Raw genomic sequence first — 12,001 nt, forward strand, 5'->3', positions numbered from 1 at the left:
TACTTAATCTTTGTCACATAGTATCAAATATATCCATGGTGACTTGGTCTGATTCATATTCATATTCATCATAAGTCCGTAGACTTTTCATAATTCATATTCTTATTTATATTGATCCGCAGACCCTTCATCGTATTCATATTCGTAATATACCCGCAGACCTTTCATCGTATTCATATTCATATTCATAATTGGTCCACAAACCTTTCATTGTGTTCATATTCATAATTGGTCCGGAGACCTTTCATCATTCAACATATGTCTCTGGATGTTTTATGATCCGATCATATTTATCGATTCATAAATCCGTCAATTCCTTATCTTACTATAGACATTCGACAAAAAAACTTATAAAACTAGTTTTTCTAACAAATCTTTATCTTTGAAGAATAGTAGAAAATCTTTATTCAATAAATTCATTCAAACACTTTCATTTTAACAACCATATAATATAGCATAAGTTCTCTTCTATAGAAAAACATCAAAACACTATTTATAAGTATTTTAAATAAAAATATTATATACTTCTAACATATGATCATAACATAAAATCATAACATAATTTATCAATCTTAGTAAAAAGAATTTTATAACATAAATAATCATATAAACATTTTTCATATAGAACAAAAATCATTACATATTATGCAAGTTTTTACTTACCTCAGCAATTTCTAACTACGTCTTTAATTACCCAACGAGATACTAATATCTTCACGTTGTCCTAACAATCATAATTTAAACTTAATACAATCAGATCTTAATCTTAGAAGTATCCCCTAATACCCTATAAACCTTACAAATCATCATCCTAGTGCTAAATCATACTAAACTCCATTAAAACCAACTGTATATATACAAACTCCTCATTGGATAGTTACGATTGCAAGATTTTTAAAAAATTACTCACTCATGGTAAATTCACAAAATTCGGATAAATTAAAGTAGACATGTAATAAAATATTCACAAAAAGTTTCAAATGAAACAAAGTTAAATTTCGTTTTCAAAACGTTCAATAAAGAGAGCTCATCGACACTGTCAAAGAAACCAGATCTTTATTGGACAACCCTTATTTCTTGATATTTAAAAATTTTTTTAGGCATTGAAACTTTATGAAATTTGGGCATGTATGAATAGACATATAATACAATTTGCAGAAAAATCTTCAGATAAAATTGAGTTCAAATACTTTATCAAAATGTTCAAGAAATTTAGATCATCAAATTGCCAGAATGCAGATTTTTTCTATTGAATAGTCATTTCTCTAAGATTTTTAATAAATTCTATAATTATCAAAAAGTCACGAAAATTTGATATAATTGAAAATACTGGTTATAAAATTTCCAGAAAATTTTTCGATTGCAAATAAAATAAATTTCTTCATCAAAACATTTAATAAAGATAAAATAACAAACTGTCCAGAATTTTCAATTTTTAATATGTATAAACACAATTATTGACCTAACTATGATGCTAACATAATTTCAATATAAATTTAACTTAACTAAATAAAATAAAATTGAAAGATTAAACTTACTCAAATCTCCAACCCTTTTTTTTGTTGATCCAAACATCTCTACACCTCTCCCTTTTTTAATTGTCAAGTATAGAAATAAAAACTAATATTTTTTTTTTCTTGTGAGGTCTAAACTTTTAGAAAAAAAACAATTTTATAGCCTATAAAAATCTATTTAAAAGGATAAAGACTCTTTTAATTGTAAACAATTGATATCTTCTTATCTCCAAATAAATCCAATCATATCCCTTCTTTCTCTTTTTAAAGAAAATTCATCAAATCTTAAAATCTTTTTTTTTTCAAAGATAATAATCCTTCAATATATAATTTCCTTAATTCTTGCTTTGCAATCATACCTATTTAATTTTAATATCTCCTCATATCTTCTTTATCAAAAAGTATACTTGTTTTCTTTTTCTCTTTATACAAAAACGGTATATTACATCATCTCTCCTAACTCTCACTTTTAATATTCATGTTTCTAAATTAATGTGAATTTGATTATCATTAATCAGGCTGAATATGGAAGAAAGATGAAAGCAATGATGGTGTTATTCTTCTCGGGCACAACTCCAATTGGGATCGTGCTGGGAATTGGGTTGTCAAATCATGTATACAGTGAAACAAGTCCCACTGCTCTGATTGTGGTTGGTTTATTGAATGCTTGCTCTGCTGGGTTACTGAATTATATGGCATTGGTGGATCTGTTGGCTGCTGATTTTTTGAGGCCTAAACTACAAGCAAGTCCGAAGCTCCAGATGTGGGCATATGTTGCTGTTCTTCTAGGTGTTGGCGGCATGTCATTGATGGCCAAATGGGCTTAGTACATCATTCTCATACATACCCAAACCTTAGTAATTTTTTAAAAAGAAAAATCATCTTAATTATATGGATATTTTTCTAATGAACTATCTACTTTAGGAATTAGAGATATAACACTGTCTATCAATTTAGTGTATGAATGTGGTAATAAATTTCAGTGTTAATAGTTTATACAAGAAAAGCAAATGTGTAGTCTAACTCTTATAAAATGATAATTAGACCATGGGCTTTTATATTGAACTGTTTATATGTGTCATATAAAGCAAGAATGATTGGATTTGCATTGTTATTTCTATGATTTTTTTTCTAATCTAATCCCTCATCTGAAATATTATAGTGTCATTCTGTCATGTGATTATTTGGCAATCTAACGAAGGGCAATCAAAAGATCAAAGTCCCTTTAATTTGTAACAAGCTCATCATTTCATTTATTACTTAAGAAATCAGCCACACAACTTCTCAAGGGTCTGGCTTATTGACAGATTTTAATCATATAATTACACTTGCAAAATCTTAATTTCCATGCTCTTGTTTTGCTTCTTGATGTTCAAAGACAGTTCCCAGGGTTGAAGGTGACCAGCTTTCATCAAGGCATACGCACCAGGTATTTTGGCAAGCGCAGTTTAAGCATTTTTCACAAACACGGTTGCAGTCTTCCGTTACCTTGCATCGATATGAAATCACCGTCCTCCCTTCTGCTGCCATCTTTGAATCTGCAGAAACTTCAATTTGCAACTTAACATGCTAACTTTTATTTAATATGAAAATAAACATCAGTTTATTACATAAACATTCCTGGATTATGTAACTAACTAATATTACTTCAATAAAATAAGTAAATGATGGATTAATCTATTTCTATAAGGGATAGAGATCACTAACAAGATGCCATCATCACAAGCATGACCAAGACTAGAAAAACCAACTTGGATGAAGATTTCTCCATTGTTGAACTATAGTAGTGGATATAATACATATATATCTTCCTGTACTAGGACTACTCAGGGAGCTGATTATATAGATGAACATGAAACTGCATAATTAATCCGATAACAAATTTAATCCTTAAATGGAATTGTATTAAGTGTAAGTTATGTTCATGAAATGAATATGCATGCATAACATGGTAAATTCTTAAATGTGAAAAATCATAAATATTAAACACAAATAAACTTTCCATAACAAAATGGGTTACTGTTATAAACCTCCCTTGAGGTTTCAGGTTTTCTTAAATTGCTCCCACAAATATAAAAAATTCCCAAAAAACTCAGCTGATATTTCCTTTTTCATAGTGCGCCACTCCTGGTCCTAGTTAATAAATACGAGAAAGGAAAAAAAAGTATGAAAATACATTGGTATTATAGGATGAATAGTAAAAATCACATTTGTAAAAATAAAACCGTAAAATTCATATACGAGAAAAATATGAAATGTATATATATAGGTTTAATATGTCAAATCCTAAATCCGCCTCTTGTTAAAATCTAACACCTTTTAGAATGTGTTTCAATAAATAGCACATCCTCATTTAGCACATGAAATTGTCCCAAATAACAAACCTCTAACGATTGATTCAAATCTCAAAATTCATGCTTCCACGTAAAGAAATTTTTTTTTATATATTAGTTTATTCAATAGTTTTCATGAGAGAAAAAATAAATTTTGTTATCTAAAAGTTGTCTGAAATTTAAAATTTTGAAATTGTTGCATATATATTTAGGAAACATGTAAAATAAGTTATTTTTTATTGATTTGTTGTTATAATTTATTAAACTTATATGTCAATTAGCACACTGAAAATAGGTGGTTTAAGCATAATTTGGGAATGAGTTAGAGCCAACTTTAGAGATAGTTTCTTTACTTCTAACTGGTGGGAAACTTTTAAAACGACAATTTGCCCCCCACTTTACAATTTTGCATGGTGGGAAAACTTTGATAGCACACTTTTCCCCACCACATGTTACCACAAGCTCACTATTTGGGAACTCACACTTTGCCCCAACCTTGCGAATTCGTTGGCTACCAAAGGTTTGAAAAATTCACATCACTTCACTATCTCTAAACGGATGACGCAAAAATTCGCATGGTGATTGTCGATTACGCAAGGTGAGATTTTACCACCTAAACTTCGTTTCTTAATCCAATTTAATCATTAATCAACTTTACATTTATTTTAACACAAAAATCCTAAGAAAATTGATTCAAAATACCAATAAATCAAGTCATTTTATCAAATCTTTCAATACATAACCTTAACCCAAAAACTATATACAATTGTTGAGATCTTCGCACTAAAATGTACAAAACATGATAAGAATTAATTTACTAACCTTTTGAAACATTTTAGTGGTCGGAAAACAAGTGAAATCCACCAGAAATTGTTGTTACAAGTCAACTCGTGCTAGGTTTGTGTGGTGATTTTGATTATCGTTTTTATGTAGTTGGATTTTCACTTATTTTTACTAAAGGTTTAGTTTAGTCTTTTTACATTAAAAAAGACATTTTTGTTCTTTGAAAATAAAATTGGGCATTTTCGTATATATATTTTTATTTTAGACATTTAATTAATTTTTGCACCAAACTCAATTCAACTGCTGTTAGATTCATAGTATCAGCTTTAGCAGCAAAAAGATCATTTTACATAGATTTTATGGAGCAACTATTCTTAGGATTAGTGTTAATTTCAGTCGAGCCTCGAAATTAGGGTTTTAGCAGCCAAGACTAAGAGTAAATGCGAAGAAAAATCAGATGCTTCAAAGGTATACCCTTATATTCAGCATATGTTAATTTTTCGATTACAAAATAGTCCCTCAATCTATCTGACGTTACATAATTCTGCCATCTGATATATGATCTTTTTATGAAGATTCGTAAATACCCCTAATAAAACATTTAAGAATATGAAACTATTTAAAAAATTAAAATAGGTCCCAACATTAATATTCTCAAAAACAAAAACAAAACAAAAAAGAGAGATAATTTCTTCATTGTTTTTAATGAATTTAGTGTAAATTTTCAACTTTGCATCAGGGATGATAATAGGGAGGGATGGGATACTGTCGCTATAGGAGATATTAATCATCATTCTCATTATGAAGATGACAAAGATTTTTCATCCCCACAGGAAAAAATTTCCTCTTCATATCCTCTAAACACAACATAAATATATTAAATAAATAAAATAAATAAAATTAAAATCAATCCATTATTTTAAATATTACAAATATCATATATTAATCATTTTAATATGTATAATTAAAATATAAATAAATTTAAAAAATATAAATAATTTAAAACTATAAATATATATTAATATTTTAAGTAAAACTATTAATATAAAGAGGCAGGAATGGAGACAAGGATAAGGACGAGGGGAAAGTAAGAAAGAGATATATGTATCCTCATCCCTGATTGTAAAGACTTTTTTCATTACCATTTCTACTAAAAAATCCCCTTTTCATTAAAGTTGAAGGACCTAAATTCGAACTGAAATTATCATTTTTACTCTGCAATCTCATATAAACAACAAATCTGGAACACATGGAATGACATATACACAAATAAATATAAGGAAGCAAATTTCGGGTAGGGTAACATAAATACACAGAGACTGTATAACAAACACGTAAGGTTTTCGTCTCACAATTATCAATACAACAAGAACATTTACAAAGAATACAATAATGAAATCAATTATGTACAACATAAAGGGACCCACCAAAGCAATCCAATCAATCCAGCATTCTATGCAAATTGTTGCCTGAAATACACAAATCCTGATGCAAATGTCGTGACAGAGTTCAGCCATCGAAATTAATCAAAGAAAATATAAGACTGACACTGAAAGTAGTGACACAAATATGGCAAGAACAACACCCCTTAGGCTAACATGTTTCATCCTTGCAGCCTCGGTATTTGAGGCCATCACAGCGTTATTGTCTTCTGTGCCTGAAGGCCCAACTTCAGTCCCACATGCCCTGGAATCTCTGGGAAATTCATCCACCTGGATACAAAAATGAAACAGATGATTTAGAACCAGGATACAGAATTGTTAAGAGTCTCCAGGATATGTGAAAATGTATTTACCATAGTTTAAAATCCTTCCCTTCTCATAAGCGACCTAGCAAAATTATGTTATCTTAGAACCATTGTGATAACCATCAAAAACCCAAGTCTCCCAGAAAAATTTAACTCAAATGCAAATGATGGTCTCTACAGGTTAGCAGTTTCAGTTGGCAAGCAAGCGCCTACAACTTGGGTTCTTAATATGCAATTAAAATACAAACACACAGTTATACGAGATGTGCTGGATTTTTATTGGCAGGCTTATCATGTGGATCAAGCTTATGCACACATACAAAGATATAAATGCAAAAATCATGGGAAGAAATAGTACAAAAGACCAATAGTTCAAACTAATTTATACACAACTAAACCCGAAATACTTAAGATGATAAATAAAGATTTAATTCTAGCATTTAAGGAATAACAAACACAATCTAAATCATGGCAATCCTACCCCTTTGCTAAATAAAAATCTGATTGTCCACTAATTGTAAAGAATGAAAAAGATCCAAAAGAGTACCTGCCTGGATACTTTGAGCCAAGGACTCTGAACCCTCACAGGTATTCATACAATTAGAATGAATCAAATCATTCTTGGAAAATGTCAGCTCTTTGTTATCACCATCTTTGGAATTTTGAATAGTTGTATAATCTTTTTTTTCTGTATACAGTAATTTCTCCAACAACAACTTATTCTGCTCTGTTAAGGAGTACACCTGCACAGAGACTATTAGTATATAAATTGTCAAACATAATTCTAATTATTTATTCAGAAGAAAAGTCCCAAAATTAAAGTTTAGAAACAAGCATTCAGGTTGGGCATGCACATCCCAAGGCATTTGTATGATTCAGTATGTTAAACAATTGAGACATAGCTATAAATCCAGAATTCAATATGGGGACATTGGAGCAATTGGCAGTCACCTCCTCAATAGGTAAGCTATAACATTTCTTGAGTTGTAGTCGCCTGAAATTTTAACTGCCATATATGATGATGGTTGCGAACTTCATAGTTAACTTTGTTATGATGACAGACAGGTGAACAAAATCATGAATAGAAGACAATAATGTTAATTTAATGTCCTTGAGAACAAAGAGCTGAATAAACGAGAAGTTACACAAAAGTTAATACCTGATTTTGAATGAGCTCCCTTTGAGTGGCTAGTTGCATAACCATGTCCATCATAAGCTTGGTCTTAAGGTTAATTTCTTTTGCATGTGCAGCTTTTGCAATATTAGATTCATCCAAAGATGACTCCAAGATTTTCACCCTATCCCTCGTAGCACTTAGTTCTTGATTTAGTTCAAAAATACTTTCAGATAATACAATACTTTGCTCCTCTGCACTCTCAGTTTTACTTTCAGCTTTGGAAACCTTTGATTTCAGATCTTCAATTAAAGTTTCCATGTCCCATATTGCTGAATATAACATATTTTGCTGCTCTTGACTTGCCTCTGAGGATGCTTTCGCATGCTGTAGTTGGATTTCTAACTCCCTCACCTGTTTTTCAAGTAAACCTACCTTCTTTGTGGTACTATCACTGTTACCTTTAAGAAAATTTAGCTCTTCAGTTAGTTCCAAATTTGTATCAGTTAACTGGGCAACCCTGGCTTCTGCACTTTCAGCCCTACTTTCTGCTTCATAAGTGTTCTCTTTCAGTGACTCAATTATATTTTCCATTTCATCAAGCTGCTCTTGACTTGCTTCATAGGAGGCATTAGCATTCATCAGCCGCATTTCAGATTCTTTCAGCTGTTCCTCCAGTGATTTTACTTTTTCCTTCAATGCTAACACTTCATAACTTTCAGTAGTATCTCCTGCATTGCTGCTCTCAAGTTTCTGTAAAGCAAAGTCTTTGGTTTTCAGCTGTCCAATGCAATCTTCGAATTTATATTTTATCTCAGCTTCTCGTTGGAGGGAACCATTCAGATTATATTGAACAATCTGAAGTTGACCTAGCAATTCCTTGGAAATCCCCATGAGCACCTCTGCTGCATTTTCAGCCTCCAGAAACCTTCCCCATACAACTTCAGCTGCTTCTTCCATGCGCAAAGACACCTCCTCTGTATGGTGTAGCTTTACCTTCAGCTGCTCTTCATTTTGTTCAAACTTTGATAATTTCTTCTCCAGATCTAGCTCCCTCGCAAGAGACTTCTCCAACATCCTTAAAATATGTCTTTGTGCCGCAGCTTTCTGAACTTTTGATTTCCCATTCATGTTTGATAGTGAACCATTTACCGATATCTCCCTGGCATCATCATTTTCACCTATAATGAGCATTTCAAGGAAAGGGAAATGATCAGAAAGTAGAATAATCATACATCCCCATGCAGCTTACATTAGTTGTACCAAGGAAACAAGTAAATGCTAGGAAATATACTTCATTACTTACAATTATCATGTTTAAGAAATGACAAGGCTCTCTGCAACTTGGCTGATTGCATCTTCAACTCCAAAACATGCTCTTGTGACTGCTTCAATGACTCTTCAGAATCAAACAACTTGTGTTCCATCATAGTAAATATCTCTCTCAAATGTCTGCATGAAGATATTTTATGATGGGCATCAACAATCTCTGGTCGGAGAGCATCCAAAAAAATGTCCACCTCTCTTAACTCCGAATCTAAAATGCCAAATAAGAGATCATATACCAATGCCTTCTCAGTGGAGGTTGCTGAGATATGAATATTACCCATGGCCATTGTTTCAAGATCATCCCCCCTAGCCAAAAGGTGCATTGAAAATACATGCAAGTTTACCAACTTCTCAGAAGAGAGTGCCAAGTCCAAATCAACTTTACTTAAAATTTTCATGGTTCTCTCTATCTCTTGCATGTCCTTTCCACCAGATGAAATCTCTCCATGCACGAAATTTTTTCCTGGAATAGAATCCCCTACATATCTACTGTCAACAGCTTGGTCATTTATTTCCATCCCTCAATTCTCTGGTTTATCAACCTAAGAAAGAATGGAAAAGAAAAACAAAGGAATTCAAATTTTCATGTAAAACTCAGCAACATTCTCAAGATAGAATGAGAAATGACACTGATAAAAACAGATAAGAGATACAGATTGATTTGCCACATCCAGTTTTCACTCAATAACATGAAGTAGATCATAGTCACAAATTTCAAAACAAGTACAATCCATCAATGCCAATTCAAAAGAAAAGTGTAATTCACACCAATATCAGCAAATGTAGTAATCCCCTAATCAGATAGAGATGGATAATTTCAACCTATCCCTCAGTTTACAAACTGAATTTTAACAATTTAACAAGCTAAATAAACATTACAAAAATTAACATTTTTCTATAGTATCATTGCATCAGGCTATTCTATTGCTTGGCTACCGGTTAAAAGTTTTATGAAACAAAACAAGGATTTTTGAAATGAGAACTTATTTTCATACATCTAGCTCAAACTTTGTTCATCAGAGAGATTCTCTCTTAAGCTTAACAGACCATGAGCATTCAGACCAGTGTGCAGCCTCTTAAAGGATCCTCTTGTAAACTTCTATCACCCAATTAATTTATTCATGTTTAGTCAACCAAGTAGCCAAAAGATTTAGTTTCCTACACTTACAAGTAAATTAATTCCAACTTCATTGATAAACTACCTGTCCTGATGCCCACTTCCATGGAATCAAAAACCAACCAGCATTAATGCAAATCATTAATGAATTTGATACTAAAGAAATGTACAGAAATCTAAAAGAGCCCATAACTTTTAAACTCGTCAACAGGTAATCAAATCATGACCTGAATTCACCAAAAGTACAGTGACACCTAGTGATCACAAAAGTCAAAGATGAGAATTTTATTATCAACCCAGAAATCCAACAGAATTAGGCACTCTAAGCTCTCTAAAAACATAAATGCCACCAAGGAACCACAACAAGAACAGTAAGACTGAAAATCAACACCTCCTATAAACCCCAACTACAGTATCATAAAAACAGAGTGTAGCGCGAATTAGAAGAAGAAAAAAGAGTAATCAGCAGATGAATTCACATAAAATTAATTACCTTATCCGAGAATATGATGAGGTCAGAGATAAATGGAAGGAAAAAGAAATCGTTAACGACCATTCATTTCATAATACCGTTGAGTTGATTTGATTCCCCTGATCTGTTAGGTGGGTGAGTCTAAAATGCGCCGCGGGTGTACCTGTTGGTCAGAGTGAAGACAACTGGTGATGGTTCGTTGTCAGGCGCATGTTAACGAGAACAGTCGTTATGTTTGTTGAATAATTGAGCTTGATTTGGCACCAAAGACTACATAAAGTTAAAAACACGTTATGCCAAATTCTTATTCAAAATGTCTGGTCTGAGCCACGAAAAGGGCATACTTCAATCAGCCCTAAGAACATCTCTAACTCATAATATTTTCAAATATAAACAATAAAATATTCATATTATTTTAAATATAAAAGGAAAATCGGCTAACTAAAATACAAATTATGGGTAGTAATGCATATAAATAAATTAATTTATCATTATATAATTCAAATAATTTTAAATAAAAAATAAAATAAATTGTTAAATCACTCATTCATATAATATTAAATCAATTTATTTATATATATTATTTTATCTTAAAATAACATAAAAATACCAATTAAGAAAGCATCTCATGATTTCATGAGTGCAGTATAAGGTAAGTGAGAATAAAAAATTATATTATTAGAAGAGAAAGACTATACTATGTTTAATTACTTTTAGAAATACAAATGAATATACATATAATATGTTATTATATGATTAGATTTTATTTTATCTTTAATTAAAAATTACTCAATCACTAAATAATATATATTAAGTATGTATTTATTTATATACCTAAAATAAGTATACATAATTTTATTGTTACTAAAAAGGTCGGATCCTTGTTTTTTCAACTCCCAAAATTATGATAGCTGATCAGGTGTCATTAATCTTACCTAGAGTAGAAGCATGGTATATAATTAATGTTAACCATAGCCTTAAACATGACATTTTCAGGTTGATAACTTCATTATTCTCTTGTTTTTGGGTTATTTTATGCTGGCAAAGTGGCAAATGAATCTAGGTGAGGTGTCATCAGTTGACATGGAGCATTGGGACAACATGGAATCTCAATTGGATTAGTGAGCAACCTTCAAGAAAGCTTCCTATTTGGAAAGCTTGGAGAGAAAGAAACTTGAAGCAACATTTTCTTGTAGTTGCCTATGCTCTGAATGTCGTTGAAGGCTTAGAAAACGAGCCCAAAGGAAGCTTTGTCTTGAAAGGATGGTCTCCTCGTGGAAAGAGACCACGAATGGGACTTGGGATTGGGCTTAAGCCTACTATTCAACAGAAACTTTAGGCCCATTCACTATGAGAAACAAGAGTATGTAGGGAGAATGAAATTGCTAAAAGTTTTTAACAATATTTTTATTAAAATACAATGGTTATTAAACTCAATAAAATCAAATAAAATATATAAAAAAGGAGTAAAAATAAACGATATGATGATGTTAAGAAGATAATCCTATATGGGGCTTATACAAGTTATTATTACTTATACTAGTTAGAATTGAAAGGCTTGTTTATGGTGAGGAATATTTTTAAGAGTTCCT

The 12,001-nt window shown here is 31.3% G+C and overlaps 1 protein-coding gene and 1 long non-coding RNA gene across 8 annotated transcripts; both read right to left on the reverse strand.

Annotated features, from left to right (window-relative positions):
• Positions 1-2,743: 2,743 nt before the first annotated feature.
• Positions 2,744-3,332, reverse strand: LOC123212787. The gene is made up of 2 exons (XR_006501612.1): positions 3,222-3,332; positions 2,744-3,052 (listed from the first exon to the last, which is right to left on the reverse strand). It is a non-coding gene; the product is annotated as an uncharacterized LOC123212787 (long non-coding RNA).
• Positions 3,333-5,906: 2,574 nt separating this feature from the next.
• LOC123214474 (WPP domain-interacting tail-anchored protein 2) lies at positions 5,907-10,705 on the reverse strand. Of its 7 annotated transcripts, none has more exons than XM_044634251.1 (6): positions 10,431-10,701; positions 8,798-9,362; positions 7,537-8,672; positions 6,929-7,120; positions 6,426-6,459; positions 6,085-6,342 (listed from the first exon to the last, which is right to left on the reverse strand). In XM_044634251.1, the coding sequence occupies exons 2-6, from the start codon at positions 9,336-9,338 to the stop codon at positions 6,335-6,337; spliced, it is 1,911 nt and encodes a 636-aa protein (XP_044490186.1). In that variant the 5' UTR covers positions 9,339-9,362; positions 10,431-10,701; the 3' UTR covers positions 6,085-6,334. The 7 variants fall into 7 exon arrangements, with proteins under 7 accessions (XP_044490183.1, XP_044490189.1, XP_044490184.1 ...); XM_044634253.1 differs by having other exon boundaries at positions 6,226-6,342; positions 6,925-7,120; positions 10,431-10,700; XM_044634248.1 differs by lacking the exon at positions 6,426-6,459 and having other exon boundaries at positions 5,907-6,342; positions 10,431-10,698.
• Positions 10,706-12,001: the final 1,296 nt, after the last annotated feature.

The sequence above is a fragment of the Mangifera indica genome, chromosome 4, assembly GCF_011075055.1.
Source record: "Mangifera indica cultivar Alphonso chromosome 4, CATAS_Mindica_2.1, whole genome shotgun sequence".
Taxonomy (NCBI): domain Eukaryota; kingdom Viridiplantae; phylum Streptophyta; class Magnoliopsida; order Sapindales; family Anacardiaceae; genus Mangifera; species Mangifera indica.

Excerpts from the sequence above, each read along its gene's own strand:
- LOC123214474 (XM_044634248.1), bottom strand. The coding sequence starts at position 9,338 with ATGGAAATAAATGACCAAGCTGTTGACAGTAGATATGTAGGGGATTCT. Across the intron at positions 8,673-8,797 it reads ATTTCTTAAACATGATAATT|GTGAAAATGATGATGCCAGG; the intron begins GTAAGTAATGAA and ends TGCTCATTATAG. Across the intron at positions 7,121-7,536 it reads GGGAGCTCATTCAAAATCAG|GTGTACTCCTTAACAGAGCA; the intron begins GTATTAACTTTT and ends GTCTCTGTGCAG.